Below are 20,280 nucleotides of genomic sequence, written 5' to 3'. Positions count from 1 at the left end.
GAGTGTCATGTATCCAAGCAATGAATTTGTTGAAGGTACTGTCTCTGTATCTCACACCTAGTGGGGTGCTGGTCAGAGTACACTCTTTCACTTGTATCAAGCCTTAATGGGATCTAAGCTTGCCTATGGTTGCGAGGTCTACGCCTCCTGTGCTTTACCGCAGGTTAGTGTCTTCAGTCCTTTGCATCAGGCAGTTTTCTGTCTTGCCACTGGTGCTTTCATATCCTACCCGATTCCTAGTTTGTGCAAGCTGATGTTCCTTTCTTTTGTGTACAGCACAAGTGACTAATCAGTTGCTGCTGGAATCGTGTAAGATATAGTCCAGAGTCATTTATTGCTGCTTGTGTATCATGGCAGTAATTTTTTCAGTATCATGTTTCTCATTCTCACACTCCACATGTGGGTACAGGGTTATGAGGGATTTAGGTCTCTCTGCATAGCCTGTCTGCCCCAGTCGGTTACAAAGAATTGCACAATGGTACCTTCCTGAAGTGCAGGTGTGCAGGGATTTTTAGGATACTGAATTTTCTTTCTCTTCTGTGGCGCTTCATCAGCCATCAGCTATTTTTGGAACATTCCATTCACAGAGGCACCCCTCCCTGTATATAAAGATGGTTCAAAGTGACACACTTATTGTTTCCATCGTCGCACTCCACATTCCTTTGTGTACTGGGTCAGGCCTATTATGAGAGATGTAGGTTTCTCTGCAGTGTGTCTGTCCTGTACAGCTCAGAAAAATTGCCCCATGGTGCCTTCCTAAGGTGCAGGTGTGCATGGATTCTGAGGTTACGAAGTCTTCTGCCTCATCTTGGGCTCTCCATCAGCTGTTTAGGAACATTCGTCAGTTCACAGAGAAACCATCCTTGTATACACAGATGATTCAGAGTCAGACACTGGTATCAGGTCTGGGGTTAATTTCCCATGTAAGGGCAGGAATTTTTCTAAATTCCTCTAATTTTACATTAGAATTTAATTCAGCTCATCCCCTGTCCTTGCATTTCTCGAGTAACACAAGAGTTCATGTGCATGTCAATGTGGACGGCAATGAGATGGAAGATACATTTGCAAAATCCGTTTTTTCTCGATGACCCCTTCCAACTATCCCCTTCCTGCTTCCGATATGAGACCATACATGAAGTATGTGATTCTTAATCACTGGCAAAGTCTGTGGGATGTTGTTGTTAATAATAAATCAAGGGATGTTTTTCGGAGGGTGTAGTACCGAGGGTTCTCCCCTCCATGTCTTAGCGATTGGAGGTGGCTGTTGCCCAGTTACACACTGGGCACTCATGGCTTAGTCATTAGTCCCTAATGTGTGCTTGGGCTCAACCGTATTGAGCTGATTGCTTCGTTCCCCTTACTTTCCGTCACATGCTAGTCCTATGTCCGAGTCTGGGGGACCTGCTGTGGAGGTTTCTCCATAGGCATGGCAGGACGGATGGTTCCTTCTCACTGTCCTTCATACTTGGAGGAGCCTCTGGCTCTCTGATTGATATTCTTTTCTTAACCCATTTGCGCCCAGCATCCTCAATATAGGACGAAGGTGGGGCTTTTCAAAATTTAATAAAGAAGGGAACCCCAGTGTAGGGACCTATGAGCTTCGCGACTATGTGCCAATAGGTGGAGGGCGGTAAGCTTAGTACACTGCCACCAAAATGCCTCCCACAGGAACTTTGGGGGCTAATGGGTTAAGGATGTGAACTTCTTACACCTTTTATAGTTGATTCATGATTGACTCACTGTGTTGCCATTTATTCCTTGTTAGAGGTATGGACTTTGTTTGAGTAGCCTACACAGGTTTTAACGTTTATTCTGCATCACACAATCGAGCTGTTGCAGCGCCACAATAATTCAGCTTAATTCTCTTGTAATCTACGGAAAATTTTTATTCATAGCAGGATATAACTCTTGAAGATTTGGCATTAATGATGACTCGTTCACTACTAGAGATTTATCTGCAACTGGGTAAAAGTGCTTGGAGGTTGCAAAAATAGAATATGTAAGACATCATCCTTGTGAAATAAATAACTTCTTTACTACAATGATATCTTTAAAAATATTGCTATCTTCAGTTATTGTTACTCAGATAAGGAGTGATTTCGTGTATAAAACATAAGTCAAAAGATTAAATTCTCTTACCCACCTGGGATACAATCCCCAGACATTTATCAATCTGAGGTGTGTAGGGGGCATCATGAGGCACTGGCCAGGCTAACGAAAGCTGTACCAGCCTTGCCTTGCCTATATACAAGGGGGAAGTGCCATCTAGTTTAGCAAAGTTCCGGGATATTATCAGCTGCAGGTTTGGACGGGTAGCAAGATGGGCACTCCTGAAAAAAACACAAAAAAATAGCAAAAAATAATAATTAACCCAGACGCTTTCCCCACCTACAAACAGCATGAGGTATGATATATAAGGTCGGAATATTCGGCACTGGGAGAATAATGCATAGCATGCCCAGTAGAATGGGCCACATAATCATTCGTACATCATTCAGTCCTCGGGAATCCTGGTGCTTCGTCACATGCCAAACCATCTACACGTTTTTTCTTTCAAATTCAGCTGACAAATGTTTTTTCAACTGGCTGTTAATATTAAAAGGTAAAAAACGATAAGAGCATATTCAGTATTAATAAACAACTTCATACCCTTCACGCAAATGAACCACTTCTGCTAGTATGGACATAAATAATGGTTCATTCAGGCTCAAACCAGGAAATATTTATTCAGATGAGAGACATATGGACATTGAAACGATGAAACAATGGCTGTACAACATCTCTCTTTTTTTTTTTCCTTTTCAACTCTTTCATTTTCAAGGTTTCTTTTAATTCCTTTACTTGGAGGACACATTTCCTATTTAGTTCTACTTAAAGTCAGATCACTGTATTCAGCCTGATGTGAAGGGATTATTGAAAGCTGTATCTGGCTTTTCAGCCTCTAAAGGTCTTCAGTATAAGCTGTATCCGGCTTTTCAGCCTCTAAAGGCCTTCACTATAATCATGTGGGGATAGTAAGATGTTAACATAAGGTATTTGGTGAACAAATGTAGTGCGACACCTAACATGAATTGTAGCGATTTAGTCCACGGTGTCTTAGTTTAGAGGTTTCTGTCACTATTCCACCGAATATTTTATTGCAAAGGAAAAAATCAATTATAAACGTGTTGTATTTTCTCTCTGTAATAACTGACAGTAATGCCAGACAGTATTCTAAGTTCACTCTGAATGACATGTAGCAGACTTAGTTCATATAACAGGGATCACTGCTGAAATAGCTATTGTGGCCAGTATTATCGTTGGCTAAGGAAGCTCCATAACATCATTTCCTAAGCGATTTATTTTGCTTATTGTACTTTACTGTTATACTCCGTGTTATATAAATCCTCCAAACATTGCCATTCTCTGCATAAAACAACGTACAAAAGGATATTAATCAGCCACATCCAAAAATAAGTAGCTACAAATGAGGTGCTAGAGAGCTTTCTTACCCAACAAGAATACAGCCTGTGTCTGAATGAGATGCATTACTTTGAGAAACAGACTAAACCTAAAGCAAGTACTTTTTCGCTATTCTGGAAAATTGTATCAGTGTGTTTACCTGCATTTTTCTAAACTCTCGATCAGTAGGATACAGTTTTGGAGATCCAAAACCGTAGGCAAAAATGTGTTTATGATATAGCCTATTGTGAAAATTTACAAAAGAATAAAAAAAAATCTTCATAAGTTTTTCTCTGTTATAGTTATAATTTGTGTTCCTCCAGCTTTATTTGTTCATAAAATATTGCCATGACTCTTTGTGAGGTCAAAATACCAAACAAATTATCACCATACAGAATTATGCTTTGTCTTCTCCGGATAATAAGTAATTGTTTTAAGTAATTACATCACATGGAAGTCACTGCTATAAATGGTCGAGAATAAATACAGTCGACAAAAGCACTAGCGAGACCCCTACGTTCTACTGTTACCTTCAGTCCGGTGACATTTGACTTTTCATCCATGCTGTCTCCAAGCAATGTCATTCAGGTCTGGAGAGATTTTTCAGAATGGTGAGGACATCTCGGTCATCCATTTACCACTTCTTGACAATAGATCTCCCTAAAGCCAACCAATGTCGTCTGAGGTAACATGAATATATTAAACAAATGCATTTGAAGGCCGAATGCTAATCACCTTCCAAAATATGTCGTTGGATAAGGTACAAATTACCCACAAAACGAAACTGAAGAAGATTCACAAACTCTACGGAATTCAGTCACCGCGCTTCGCATAAAAGCAGGTCGATATTTAAAAATATATGGCAGCTGACATTCGGCCATCATTGATCAAATCCACACCAAAAGTAATAGGCTTCTGTACATCCGCAGAGACACAGACGCTAGAAAAAAAAAATTTTCTCTCCACCTTGCCAAAGGTGGACGGTAATGAGGTTTAAGAAACGGACCCTGGGTGATAATTATCGTTATCTATCGGTGGCCAAGTCTGTAGAAAGGTGTCCTCAAATCCCAATGTGTGTGGGTTGAAATCTCTGCTGGGGCAGGGAACAGTTTATGGATTTGAATTTTGTTAAAATGCAGTCTTTACTGACCTGCTATCAGACCCGCTAACACATCGAAACGACAACCTTGCTGATACCAGTACACCAGTCCTGTGTGTGACAGCCTTAGCATGTTTGAAATATGAATGGCGGATGTTAGTGCCGAAGTGGTGACATGTGAAGGTGTATGGAGCAGTATGTAGAGGGACTGCTGGACTTCAAGGAACAGGATCTGGTGCTTACACCCTGATTTGGATACATTTTCAAAAATCGTGATATTAACCCGAGACGTCCCGTCGACATATGGGTACATTGCAACATTTTGCATTTGCCAGTCCCGTCGACGTACTGGTACGTTTTGCAATTGCAAGGTCCCTAATTTGCACAATTTTCAATTTTCGCACGTGATTTTTCGTACGTATACATGGGACACCTTCCTCTATTCCTCTACAAGATGCCAAGCAGGGACAATGCCTTACACCGCAAAACCTCCCCTCCCCCCGCACACCATTGTCTCGGCAATTCACTTGTTACCAGTGACTTGGCCAATAAAGACATTCAGGGCCAGAGTGATTCCCCAATTGATGACAATGTGGAGGACAAAGTTTACATAGCATTAGAGGAAGAAACAGTCAGAAATGATGATCAGGTAATGTGGCAAAAGCAGGTCAGGAATGGTGATGAGTTAGTGAGTGAAACAATGCTTATAATGCCTATATTACTGTTTGAAAACCAATATACTCTCAGACTACATATAAATTCGTACCAAATAAATAAATAAATACCGTTTAGGAGTAGTGTGGAATAGTTATCCTCCCATAGAACTCGTTTGCAGCCAGCCTGATAGAAAACCCTGTAAGGTAAGGAGGTACTCCTACCTGTATCGAGTATTTTAAACCTCAGGTGAGCGATTTCTCTATGAATTTTCGATGTTTCTCACCAAAAGCGGAGGTTTTAGCCAAAAAAAAAAAAAAATTCCAAAAATGGTCGGGACTGGGGGGTGTAGGAGCTGCGAAAGTGGTCGGGACGTGACAGGTTAAATGATCTTACTTGAAACAGTAACGTAAGACAATGTATAATATATGGTATGCAAAGAACAAAAAATACTCGTAAATAATTGATAATGCTGATACATTTTCCTTTTCTTTTTCATTTGTTGATATACAGTACAATAGTTATTTTTTTCTACTGCAAATGTATATGACAAAAGATTTACATACATAAAAGAATCAAATTTATCCATGCAAGCATCCCAGTAACTTTAACTATCATATGTCAGTCAACGTGTCTCTGAAAAAACAAAAAATTATGTAACAAGTCATCATCCATTCCCCCACTAAAATCTTCAGACGATAACATTCCCAATAACTCACGTGGTAAAGCGAATATCCTTACTAGTACATCTGCAAGAATTGCTGTGTTACAAGAAGTCAGCTACAACGTCCCAGTACTAGAACTTGACTCTTCCAAAATTGCTCCACTTGCTGTGAAATACAGACTAGACACATATAATCCATCCTAGACAATTTACCAACCAACAAAGCTCCAGGCCCAGGTCGAATTCCTCCAATTGTTTTGAAAAAGTGCTCCCCAGAACTTGCTTATGTTCCAGCTGAATTATTCAGGCTATGGTTACGTACTTCTTCATTCCCTAATTCTTGGAAAGAAACCAATACCAACCCAGTTCTGAATAAAGGAAGTTCCTCTGACCCTTCTGATTACAGACCAATATCTATCAGGTCTTCTCTTGGTAAAGTATTTGAAATTGCAGTGAATAAGTACATGATTAAACATGGTGAATTGAACAACTTAATTAGTGATAGGTAGTATGGTTCTCGCCACGAAAGATCCACTATTGATACACTAAGTCTCCTGACTCACACCATCCACCAATCAGTTGAACAGCATGGAGAAACTGATGCTGTAGCTTTTGATATTTCTAAAGCTTTTGACAGAATGTGGCACCATTCCCTGCTATCTAAACGCCCTAACAATGTACTAACATCTTTCGTTTTTCTTATTTCCTCATATTTCAGCGACAGAAATATAAAAGTCAATCAATCAATCAATCATTTCCTGTGGCACTCTCGGGGATGCATAGGGCCTCGATGAACTCACACCACCACATCCTATCTTGTGCTAACTCCTCAAGATCTCCCCAACACTCATCTCCAGCTTCCCGTCTCATTGTCCTCACCCACGTCTCTTTTGGCCTTCCTCTACCTCTCCTACCAAGTGCCACCCACCCTGGTGTACCTCGTACTATTCCCTGTCTCCTATACACATGTCCTAGCCACTTCCATCGTGAGAATCTAACATATTCATCGATCGGCTGCACTCCCGTTATTTCTCTAATTCTACTATTTGGTATCCTTTCCCACCACTTAACTCCTAATATTCTTCTAAGTGCTTTATTTTCAAACACCAAGAATTTATTTTCCATAGTCACTGTGCTGTACCAAGACTCGTGTCCATAAATTAAGATACTCCTAACCATTACCTTATAAAGTTTGATTTTTGTATGCACAGAAAAATTGTTATTATTCCAAATATTTTTAAGCATTCCCATTGCCTGATTAGCCTTCTTTAACCTTTCCTCGAATTCAAAGTTCAAAGAACCATCCTTGGCTAAATAAGTACCTAAATATTTAAACCTATCAACTTGCTTTACAACCATACCTCCAATTACACATTCCTGCGCATTTTCCATATTCATATTGATTATTTCAGTTTTTCCACAATTAATAACCAAACCCACCTTACGACCTTCACTCACCAAACAGTCCAACACTCTCTGCATCTCTTCTGGCCCATCACAAATCAAAACTATATCATCTGCATAATCTAAATCCAAAAGTTTCCTGTTCTCTCCCCAAAGTATACCTGCACCGGTTTCTGTTCCAACGCGTTTCATAATGTAATCAATGACCAATATAAATAGTAAAGGCGATAAAACACCACCTTGAATTACTCCTGACTTGACTTCAAACGAATCACTCAGACAACCATCAACCATCACTTTACAAAATGTGTCCTCATGCATGTTCATAATGACCCTCACAAACTCCTCTGGTATTCCATAATGTCTCATGATCTTCCCCATAGTCTCTCTCGAAACACTATCAAAAGCCTTTTCAAAATCAACAAAACAAAGACTTAACGGTACTCTCATTTCATTAACTTGCTGCATCAAATGCCTAACTATAAAGATCTGATCATTGCAACCACGTCCCTTTCTAAAACCAGCCTGTTCATCCCTCAGAATACCCTCAACCACCGGCTCCAACCTATTTAACAACACTCTACTGAAAACTTTCAAAGCTATCGGTGACAAAGAGATTCCCCTCCAATTACCACATTCACTCAGGTCTCCCTTCTTCGGAACTTTAACAATTACACCATTCTTCCAAACTGATGGTAGTAACCCCGTCACCCATATCTTATTGAATAGCTTGGTCAAGATCATTATTAATCTATCCCCCTCAACTTTAAACATTTCCGGAAATAAACCATCCTCCCCTGGTGCCTTATTATTCTTTAACTGTTTTACTGCTTTCTCCACTTCTGCAAGCCTCAACTCTCCTGTTTCTATATTTAAATCTTCCTGAGCAGACGGTATATCCTCTTCTGGTGGTATTGGTCTATTAAGAACTGTCTCAAAATGCTCTTTCCATCTATTTTTAATATCTCCATCTTTGGTCAATAAATTTCCTTCCCTGTCTCTAACTGGTATTTCCTTGCGTTTACCTGCATTACCACTCAGTTCTCTAATCGATTCATATGCTATTCTTTGACTCTGTCCATCATTTTTGTTTATTAAGATTTCAGTCTCTGCAACCTTTTCATCCACACATCTTCTTTTATCTCTCCTAGCTAACCTTCTTACTTCTGAATTCAAACTCCAGTACGCAGCTCTTGCTAATTCAATCTCTTGTTCATCAACGCATTGCATCTCACTCCTCAATTTAGCCTCACCTCTCTTTTTTATCATATCCCACGTTTCCTCTGACATCCATTTCTTTCTCCTGAATCTATGTCTCCTTCCAATCGTACATTCAGCAGTCTCATGCAGAACTTTGTTCACATCCTCCCACATCTCATCTACACTTCTCTCCCCCTCTTCCAACGTTTCCAACACCAAAAACCTATTTCTGCATTCTAATCTGAATTCCTCCTTTTCTTCTCCTTCCCTTCTAAGCTTAACAATATCGTATCTACCAACACCAGATTTTTCCTTCTTCTGATTTTTAAGTTTAAACCTTAGTTTTGCAATGCTGAGTTGATGGTCACTACCAATATCCGCTCCCCGTTTAACATGAACATCTAGCAGAGAACTTCTATGCCTCCTACTGATAGCGATGTGATCAATCTGATTTTTATATTTTCCACACGGCGACACCCAAGTTGTCTTGTGTATATTGCAATGCTGAAAGAGTGTGCCCCCGATGACTAAGTCATTTGCTAGACAGAAGCTTCCAAACCTCACTCCGTTTTCACTCATCCTACTACCATGTGATGTATATTCAAATATCCTTCAGTGACCAATGGCGTGCGACAAGGATCAGTTCTGGCTGGAACCTATTCGTAATTCATATTAATGATCTCTTATCTGTCACTCATAATCATTTCATTCATATGCAGATGACTCAACACTTCACAGTTCATTCACACTTAAACACCTATTCACAAATTTTAATTTCTCTAACTCACAATTCAGTACAGCCATCTCCATATGTCAAGACTTATCTAGGATGACTGAATGGGGACAAAATAACCTTGTCTCATTTAATGCTAGTAAAACCAAATATATACAGTTTACTAATAGACAGATAGTGCCAGGTTCCTGTATTATCTTCAGTGCTACTAATATTCCTCCCTCCAAAAGTATTGAAATTCTTGGTGTTTCACTTAACAATGCCCTCAACTGGACCTCTCATGTCAGATCATTTGCTAAAGCTGCCTCAGAGAAATTTGGATTATTGTACAGAGTTTGTAGCTTCTTAACTGAGGAGCAGTTAGCAATAGTTTATAAGAGTCATGTGCGCTGTCATCTGGAATACTGCTTACCCTTGTGGAATGGAAAGGGACAGGTTGCACTAAAACAACTAGACAAAATCAGAATATAGCTCTTAGTATTATCAGTAACCTTGATATTACAAAGACTTCTTCCCTTACAGGTAAGGAGTATTGCCTACCTTCCATTATTTTACAGATACTTTTATGGCAATTGCTCAGACGAAGTTGCATCCATTGTGCCACCTCTCCATACCTTCCCCTGTGCTACATGGGCATCTGGTAGCGCTCATGACTGGAATGCCACACTGCCATATTGCAGAACTTCCGCCTATCAGAAATCTTTTATTCTATGAACTGCATCTCTTTGCAACTCGCTTCCCCAGAGTTGTTTCACCCCAAACTTGAACCTCCAGCTTTTCAAGCACAACCGTTACAGATTTTTATGAATCGAGGACACAAGTAGTTTGGCGTATGGATTTTTTTAGTCATTTGTTTTTCCTTTCTCTGTTCTGTTATTTAAAAAAAAAAAGTATCTGTAAGCAAAACCAACTTACTTCATCTTCAGAACTGCGTTGAGTCCGTCCGTATCATCTTCCTCGACCATCATGCTCCCAAGTTCTCTAAAGGCACTTAATTCAGAGTTTAAATAGAACTTCTTGTATGTACCATTAGAATATCTTATTGTCACCCTGTAACATGGACAAGTAAAAATTGTTTAATTAGTATTACTACTGAGGCCCCTAGAATAATGCAACACCAAAAACTTAACTTCAAGATACGTTTAGTATTTTTTTAAACTTAAAATTGGCCTAAAATTGCCATATTCGCATCTCGAATGCTAACTTGTGAAAATTAACTAAAACCAAGATATGATGCTAGTCACGAAGAAATGCTATGGAAGAAAACAAGACGTAGTATTGTCTCTTCCTGCCACTGAGTTTCGTGAAATAAGCTACAAATAAAAAAAAAATGTGGCAAGTTAAACTGAAAGACCTATAGAGCTATAGTGTTTTTACTTGGTCTTTCTGTCTGCTGTTTATTACAGCACATTCCTTGCATTTATCCAATTGTAGTATAGGAATAATAATAATAAAGTTATACAACTGTCTGAATATATGATATGCAATGAACTGAATAATTTCCAAAGTGCTATAGGATGTGCGGATCTAGTCCACGTATTAAGCAGACAGTGAAGGAAGCATTAGAGAAAGACCATACGGCAGTGATGTCTCTGGAGAACAATGCCTGTGGAAGTGAATAAGGTTACGAGAGCAGTGAGCACAAAGGTAAAGAAAATTAAAAGAAAAAAGTAAACCCAGGTGATGAATTACCTGGTACTTGAGAACAACATTTACTGATTCTTTCAGCGTTGCCCTGCTTCTGAACAATCAGGACTGAAAGTACCGTATCGAAGGATTTGAATAAAACACCAGCTGCTGGGTGGAAACTAACTCACTGTGTAATGTGTTGGTTAATAAGGGTTTAAGATCTTTGATGCAGTGATAGAGCATAACCAAAGGGCCCAGCATCAACTTACCTTTCAATATCATCTAACACCTTTGCATCCAAACGTTTGTTCTTTGATATCTAACCTGTCAACTACTTTGACCAGCTCCTCAACTGTCTCTGGTCTGGGTGGCAGCCTTGGGAGAGTGAGGGAAGCGATGAGGCTGGCGCGATATGCTGTGCCCACCACGACACCGAAGAACAACCAAGTGCCGACCAGGATTTGGTTGGACTGGCTGGTTGAGATGCGTCCAAACAGTCCCTGGCCCAACAGGGTGCCCACAGACTCCATTATCACCGACCCAGTACTCAGTTCTCCATGCCGCATTTGCCACGTTTTCCTCCTCGTAATCTGTAAAACTTACATATACAGTGATATACGTACATATACAATTTTATGAACGTGTAGCTGTTTCTTTGTTGTCATAGGGGCGAGCAGTGATGTTTTGGACAGTGGAATGGTTTTGACAATATGAGCCATGAAAGAAACTTCACCTCCTCGCATCTGCTGCCATTTTAGTGCCCGGAAAAGATAATGAGTTGTATCTAGTTTATTTTACGACCAAAAGTTCGGTTTAGTGAGTGTGTGGCCAGGGTATGGTTGTTGCCATGTGGACGTGACCAGAACATAGATTAAGTTACCTAGTTGCTAAGTCATTTTTTCCCTTACTGTAATTTATTAGTATTGTCTCTTTAATATATAAAAACTCTAGAGTATGGGAATATGTGCCTTGGTCACGTAATCTAGCATTGTACGCATGCACCAAGTGGTGTGAAGCACGATGATTTTCATTGTTTTTTCGATGCAAGTGCAAAGAGAGAGATTGTTGTAGAGTAATTATTGTAACTAGAGAATGCCATTTTTTGGGGGTAATCGATTGTAAGGGGAAAAACATCACATTGAGTCTATCACGAGTCTGTAGTAATGAAATTCTAAATAGTGTAAGCCCCCCTTCCCCTTTCCATCACGTAGTTTTGGCGTGTTTCACTCGCTTACCAGCCGTGAAACGTAGCAGATGGTTGGTACTGTCGTAATTCTCCCCCTCCCTAGGAATTCTATAAGTAATTTGATTATATTTATGTCTGATACGATGAAATGCGAATAAGTGATACTCCACGAGTGATAATAGTGACGAAATAAAGAAATAGACTCAGGTAGAATCAAGTGTTATCGTTCCTCAGAAAGTGTGTAACGGTATTAGCCATTGGAAGAGCGAGTCCTGAGTTTCCCGCTCATCACTCTGGTATTCTGTGAGCTGAATAGTGATGTATTTCCCATATATTTGTGTACTGTACTTTATTTTGTTATTTAGTGTGTAACTGTCTGACCCTCAGATTAGTGTGTGATTTTTGTGGACCAAATATCAGGTGCCCTGGAACTGTGAATTATTTATTAATGTGTTGGGATGATTTTGCAATTCAGTACTTATTAGGGCTATGTTGTGAGTTAATGTCCACGTAGTTACTTTGTGAGGCACAATGATACCGATGCAATGATGATTTTCATGGTTAAAGTTATTCATGCATACTGTATTTGTTATAGTACTTCCTCTTCCAAGTTATCCCTACAATAAGTATTATTTTGAGCAGACATATATGTCTGTAGTGCCATGTGTTATTCTGTTATTACTTGGGATGCCGAGTGTTGTAACTCATTTTTCTTTATTATGGGACTTTCCTGATCATGTGAAGGGATTACTTGCATTGGGGAGAATAGTTATTCATTATACATAATAACTTCTAGCGGGTTCAAGTGTGGAGGTCGAAGTCCCAGTGAGTGAGTCAAGGTCCCAGTGCATGAGTCAAGGTCTCAGTGTGGAAGTCAAGGTCTCAGTGTGGAAGTCAAGGTCGGGAGTGGCAGAGGACTGGACCAGTGAACTATCTTCTCAGAGGGACAATTATGAAGAAACACACTGGACTGGGGCAAAGAGGCTAGGTTTTGTGGATTTGATATTAGGACCATATATATATATATATATATATATATATATATATATATATATATATATATATATATAATATTTTAACAACGTGCCAACTGATTCAGGTTTAATCTATAAAGCAAGTAGCTGGGGAAGATTTCTACCTTTCTTTTGGGCTTGTTAATATACATTTCCTCCCACACGAACATAAGTGTTTGTATAACCCTTGAGAATTGTGGTATAGAGCTTACCTAGTAGTTTGTTAACCCGCCCCATCCCGTCAAAGAATGGGTACGTTGCAACATTTTGCATTTGCCAGGCCCGGCGACGTACTGGTATGTCGTGCAATTGCAAGGTCCCTAATTTGCACAATTTTCAATTTTCGCGCGTGATTTTTCGTACGTTTACATGGGACACCTTCCTCTATTCCTCTACAAGATGCCAAGCAGGGACAATGCGTTACACCGCATAACCTCCCCCCTCCCCCCCTCACGCCATTGTCTCGGCAATTCACCTGTTACCAGTGACCTGGCCAGTAAAGATATTCAGGGCCAGAGTGATTCCCCAATCGATGACAATGTGGAGGACAAAGTTTACATAGCATTAGAAGAAGAAACATTCAGAAATAATGATCAGGTAATGTGGCAAAAAAAGGTCAGGTATGGTGATTGGTTAGTGAGTGAAACAATGCTTATAATGCCTATATTACTGCTTGAAAACCAATATACTCTCATACTACACATAAATTCGTACCAAGTAAATAAATAAATACCGTTTATGAGTTGTGTGAAATAGTTACCCTCCCATAGAACTCGTTTTCTTTGGTGCCAGCACGTTAGAAAACCCAGTCAGGTAAGGAGGAACTCCTACCTGGATCGAGTATTTTAAACCTCAGGTGAGCGATTTCTCTATGAATTTTCGATGTTTCTCACCAAAAGTGGAGGTTATAGCCAAAAAAAAAAATTTCAAAAATACCTCGGGATTGGGGGATGTCGGAGTTGTGGAAAACCTCGGGACGTGACGGGTTAATGTGTAACCTTAGAAGCATTTTGGAGGGAAATTGCGAAGGTTGGGCTTGGGTTGGCCGAGTTGGAGACTGGCCCCGTCATTTTGGCATGCTACCACTCATAACCACTTGAAATGTAATAAACACAACTGAAGAGGCCGCTATTGGGAGAGAGTCTCCATCAATCTGAGTTCCCAACCATTCCAGCACACAGTGGTCATCAATAGTGATTTGATTTCTGCCCCTGTTGACCATTTAAAAGGCTGGATCGCAGAGGTGACAGCATACCATCAGGAAGACACACAATTCTAATAATGTCATTCGCACCATTTTCTTTTTTTTTCTTTTTTTTTTTTTTCAGAGCTGCGTGGTATGTCCAGTTTCGTAAAGTAAATTTGATCTTTTGCTACATTTCTTAACGTAATTTTTCGGCTACATATAGCGTGCTCTAAAATGATGAAAATGTCATGGAATAGTCAGATATTGGTTATAGTGAAGATATGATGTATTATAATTTTTTTTAAATTCATCTGATTAGGCATGGCTAAACTTCTTTCTTCGTCAAAAAAGGCTGACCAAATTAAAACTGTATGAAAGCAAAATTAATTAACAATTCCATGTTGTGGTTTCAAGAAATCAACAAGTGTGAAGTAGCCTACCACTTACATGACAGTGGTGGCTGTAGTGGAGGCTCGGGGTGGATGTAACAATCCGAACCCATTCTTTACTCATCTATACCATAAATATATATTCCAGGAAAGTTTTTAAGGATATGTTGTATAAAAACAGCAATATATATATTCTTTAATTTCTTATTGCATGAGTCAAACATCATCCAAGAAGAGCATTTGTACTTATAGCCGTAAAATGAAACTAATATTTTTACAATTTATTTCTTCTTCGCTCACTCTGATTTTCACCTGTGAGTTACATGTTAAACACTCACTTGAACCTATCGTCTGGAGTTAACTGGAAAGATAATAGAATTAGCCTGACCAAGCGAGTGTTCATGGTGCTAGAATAAGGAATTGTCTCCACTGACACATTCACCTAAATGTAAATCGTATACTGTTGGCTCATGTTTTATAAAAGGGAAGAACAAGAAAACGCGACCATGAGAGGGTTAAATGCGTCATTGTCCTCGATGATTGTAAATCAATAAAGAACAACGGCAATAGACATATTTGGCACCATACGGGACTTCGCTAAAATGAAGAACCATATTGTGCGTCGCTAGAGTAAAGCACATTTGTGTAAAAAAAACTGAAGGAGCTAGACAGAAGCACTGCCTTGTGAAAATATATTTTCGTGTGTGACTAACACTGGAAGACAGCCCCGGGCTGCAAATTGAGAATGTCCCACGTCTACCTTAATTATGATAAACAACCACAACAACACGAGCAACAGTAATAATAATAATAATAATAATAATAAGATAAGGAACGGTGTTCTGCTGCCTGTCATTACTAATACTGGATGTGCCCGTGCCTGACCACTTGCTCATTTACCTTGACAAGTGTGAAGCAGACAGTCAGCGTACAAGCCAAGACACCGATCCACACTTGGCCCCTCAGTGGGTAGTGGAAGCTCAGCCAACTGGGTGTTATGACCGGCGTGGCCATGGCGAAATTAGCAGAAGTTTGATCATATACGAAAGTGAAATCCCATCTGGAAACATCGTTAGAAATATAGAGGCTACATTTGCGGATGTTATAGCCATTTGTTACATCCAGCCATGAGAAAGAATCTGTTCTCGAACAACAATAATAATAATGGTAATAATAATAATAATAATAATAATAATAATAATAATAGATTATTAATAATAAAAATAATAATAGTTATAATAATAATATCAATAATAACAATAATAATAATAATTAAGAATGAAAGTAAAGCACTCCAAATCCGGATGCTAATTGCCCACCAGAATATGCTGTTGGACAAGTCCAAGATTTTGGCCATATCTTGATATGCTGAAGGTTTCCTGTTGATTGCTCAAGCCGTTTATGAGATATACTTGTGCCACAGGCGTGCTGTAAATAATTCTTGATTTTTGGTAGCCATGATTCTGACCTAAACCTTGACCCTGAGTGCCCATTTTCGAACTCGGCCAAGATTTTGGTCATATCTTGATACCCTGAAGGATTCATGTTGATAGCTCAAGCCGTTCATGAGATATAATGGTGCTAAAGGCGGGTGATAAAAAGTAGTTGACCTTTGGCAGCCATTTTAATGACCTTGACCTTGACCCCATGTGGCGACTTTTGAACTTGGCCAAGATTTTGGCCATATCTTGAGGCCCTGAATGTTTCATGTTGATAGCTCAAGCCATTCATGAGGTATAATGGGAAACACACACACACACACACACACACACACACACACACACACACACACACACACACACACACTGAGGCAGGGAAAAACATTATTGCTCCACTTCGTAAGGTGGGCGATGACTAGAGGTCCTCTCAACGGGGGAATCACACCACCCGCAAGCCGATACATATCTAGCACGGCTTGGAATATGACGACCTTGTCCTACTTTCATCAGTTTCTAACTAGTAGGTTTTAATCCCTGCTACACACCTGTAAAATTTTGTAATGATATCTTGAGCGGTTGCAAAGTTATCATGGTAACAGACACACAGATCTTGACCTACTTCACCAATTTCGAACTCATCGATTTTTTTTTCCACTACAGACCTGTATAATTTTGTAATGACATCTTGAGGGGTTGCGAAGTTATCGTGCCAACAGAAACACGGACAAACAGACAGAAAGAGGGACAGATTTGAAAACAATACCAGTTTCGCTATTGCAGCTAATAATAATATTAATAATAAAATTAATAATAATAATAATAATAATATGATGATGATGATGATGATGATGATGATGACGATGATTATTATTATTATTACAGCTGAAACTGAAGTCCCATCTAGAAACTACCGAAATATTACAGATTTTTTACATTTCCAGCTTTATCATCTTCCCATGGCTCCATGCATACCCTCCAGATCATTTCCTTTACCATCGAACATTGTCAGACTACAAGAAGCTATGGTATATTATTTACAACTCCATCATCATCTTCCCATCCATCTATCCTTCCCAGTTCTGTTTATTATGTTGGGAAGACGAAAATAACCAAGAATTAGGTGCAGGTAAAATATTTTTCTCGTAGATGAATCTATAGTCCTTCTTGGATGCACTACCAGACTATAACATGTTGATACTGACATTTTTTAATTGGCTGAAATAAGGGTCTTTTTAAAAGATGGTTTAACCGAGCCAGTTTCTAACCCCTTCATTATGGGATGGACTTTCTTAGGCTTACTAATGTTGCTTAGTAACATAAGTGAACCAAAAGAAGTGTCATTACTGTGAACAAGCAAAAGAAGGCAATATATATAGAATGCAGTTACGCATTTCTAGGCAGTCATTAGAAGAATGCTGTTGACTTCTGTGCACTGACAGGTTCATTTTCTAGTTTCTCCGCTTTACAAGTAAAACAAAATTCAAAAATTATTTTCCTCATCACTTACGTTATCTACAATTAATAAGACATTAGGCAATTTCAGATTAGATAGGCTATCTCTATCTTTTGACAATATATAGCTTTTCTTTGCTGCATAAAACTATCTGGAATTGAACCGGATTATCAATAACAACAGTGCAAAGGTTACCCTTAGTTTAGAATCTCACCTTTCTAGTTCTTGTGGAATAATAGGATATATCACTGTTGCCATGAATGATTTACGAATCTGCACCTGCTCTGTCACCTGCAAGTAAATATAACATTAAAATATACAAAAATGAAAGCCCCAGTTTATACACACACACACACACACACATATATATATATATATATATATATATATATATATATATATATATATATATCTATATATATATGTCTAAATATATATGTCTATATATATATATCTATATATATGTCTATATCTATCTATCTATCTATCTATATCTATCTATCTATCTATATATATCTTTCTATCTATCTATCTATCAATCTATATCTATATCTATCTATCTATCTATCTATATCTATCTATCTATCTATATATATCTTTCTATCTATCTATCTATCAATCTATATCTATATCTATCTATCTATCTGTATATCTATCTATATATCTTTCTATATCTATCTATCTATATCTATCTATCTATCTATATCTATCTATCTATCTATATTATATCTATCTATCTATATACATATCTATCTATATCTATCTATCTATATTATATCTATCTATCTATATACATATCTATCTATCTATATCTATCTATCTATCTATTTATCTATCTATATCTATCTATCTATCTATGTATATCTATCTATCTATATCTATATATATATATATATATCTGTCTATCTATCTATCTATCTACTTATCTATCTATATCTATCTATCTATATCTATATCTATATCTATATATATATATATGTATCTATCTATCTATATATATATATATATATATATCTGTCTTTCTATCTTTATATCTATCTACTTATCTATCTATATCTATCTATCTGTCTATCTATCTATATACAATATATATATATATGTATCTCTCTATATATATCTATATCTATCTATCTATCTATCTATATATATGTATATATATCTATCTATCTATATCTATCTATCTATATCTATCTATCTATATCTATCTATCTATATGTATATATCTATCTATACATATATATCTATCTATATCTATCTATCTATATATATATCTATATATATGTCTATATATCTATCTATCTATATATCTATATCTATATATATACCTATATCTATCTGTATCTATCTATCTATCTATCTATCTATATATATATATATATTCTCGTTTGTCATTTTTACCATCAACTCTTTCAGGTAAATGTTTCGAACTAGAAGTTATGATGTAGCATTCCTTAAATCTTATCAAGATGCCCTTCCTAATTTGAAAGAAACTGATCACTTTAGTGCACAATAAAGTACAACCCAAAGGCTCCAAGTATAATAATGTATTGTTCTTCCTAGGAAGAGCGAAAAAAATCGTCACGTTTATTTCAAGATGTCTGGACTGGACACATAGTTTAAAAGATTAGAGGTCACAGGCAGTGTGAAATACGGCATGATGACAGTTTTTTATTTGATTATTTTTATACACGAGGACTGAGAAAACCTGGTAACCCTTGCAAACAGGAACGGGGACTAGGGTTCACTGCTTGGCGGGTGTTATATGGCTTCCGTTATTGGGGAGGGACAGAGACATTCACTTCAGAAGAGTAATGATCTTTGAAACGTCAGTAAATTATGGCAGGATATGCAACGCTTCAGTGAAGTGCTAGAAGCACCCTGCCACAAAGAAGCAGGGGATGACAGGAAGGTATTCCTTTACCTCCACTGTGTTTTGAATACGAGAGAGAGAGAGAGAGAGAGAGAGAGAGAGAGAGAGAGAGAGAGAGAGAGAGAGAGAGAGAGAGAGAGAGAGAGAGAGAGAGAGAGAGAGAACTCCTTACAGAGTCAAAATTATCTCTTGGACAAAGCCAGCAAACTCTCCAGGGATAATAGACGATCTAAGGCAATTTTCATTTTATTTTTTAGTTTTACCAATTAGGGAATAAATAGTCAGAATGAAACATAAATTCTTGCTTTCGGTACCAAACTTTTATAAGAGAAATATAATAACACCCTGTAAATAATAAATTTAATAACATCGTGTAAATAATGACATATGTATCATAACAGAGTTAGAGTCGAAAGATACCCATCGGTGCATATCAAATCAAGAAAAAACGACGTCACTCACAAATAGCGGTGCAGTATGGTTGAAAGTATCTACATACATATGGAGGGTTCATAAAAGACACCAAATAGGATATCCCTGGGGTTTATCATGTAGTTTTAGGTGGCACTGACGAGACCAATTCCAGCGACAGTTTGTACTATATGTTTCATTGATCATCACTGAGGGCAGTGGAGAAGTCAAAGTGCTGATTCAGTATGATTACACATTGCATCTAGGATGATACTGTAGACACTGATATACTGGAGCTGAATCGAGTTTGAATAACACTTTGAAAGAGATGACATGTTATTTGAAATTAGGTTTCTGGCAGTAACAGCCAAATTGGGATCAAATCCAAACCCTTCCAGTGAATACTTTTTGAATCTTAGTTTTGTGGAAAACAATGCAGTTTCTTTTGAGATCGTATTTTAGATAATCGCTAACATGTCACATAAGAAAGTGATTGGGCTACTAAGTAT

General features: G+C 38.0%; 1 protein-coding gene across 1 annotated transcript in view; it reads right to left on the bottom strand.

The window, feature by feature from the left end:
* The window catches only part of LOC145395703 (ionotropic receptor 93a-like), a 97,989-nt gene that overhangs the window by 20,140 nt on the left and 57,569 nt on the right, over positions 1 to 20,280 (bottom strand). Inside the window, exons 7-11 of the mRNA XM_080269244.1 lie at positions 17,705 to 17,781; positions 15,499 to 15,658; positions 11,149 to 11,414; positions 10,111 to 10,245; positions 2,144 to 2,330 (exon numbers count right to left, since the gene is read on the bottom strand). Coding sequence (XP_080125370.1) covers positions 2,144 to 2,330; positions 10,111 to 10,245; positions 11,149 to 11,414; positions 15,499 to 15,658; positions 17,705 to 17,781 — 825 coding nt within the window. The remainder of the gene's footprint in view (positions 1 to 2,143; positions 2,331 to 10,110; positions 10,246 to 11,148; positions 11,415 to 15,498; positions 15,659 to 17,704; positions 17,782 to 20,280) is intronic.

The sequence above is a fragment of the Coenobita brevimanus genome, chromosome 33, assembly GCF_032717465.1.
Source record: "Coenobita brevimanus isolate Jiangsu-jjx chromosome 33, ASM3271746v2, whole genome shotgun sequence".
Classification (NCBI taxonomy): domain Eukaryota; kingdom Metazoa; phylum Arthropoda; class Malacostraca; order Decapoda; family Coenobitidae; genus Coenobita; species Coenobita brevimanus.
The sequence above is the reverse complement of the archived record's forward strand: the minus strand, read 5'-3'. Positions and strand labels throughout refer to the sequence as shown.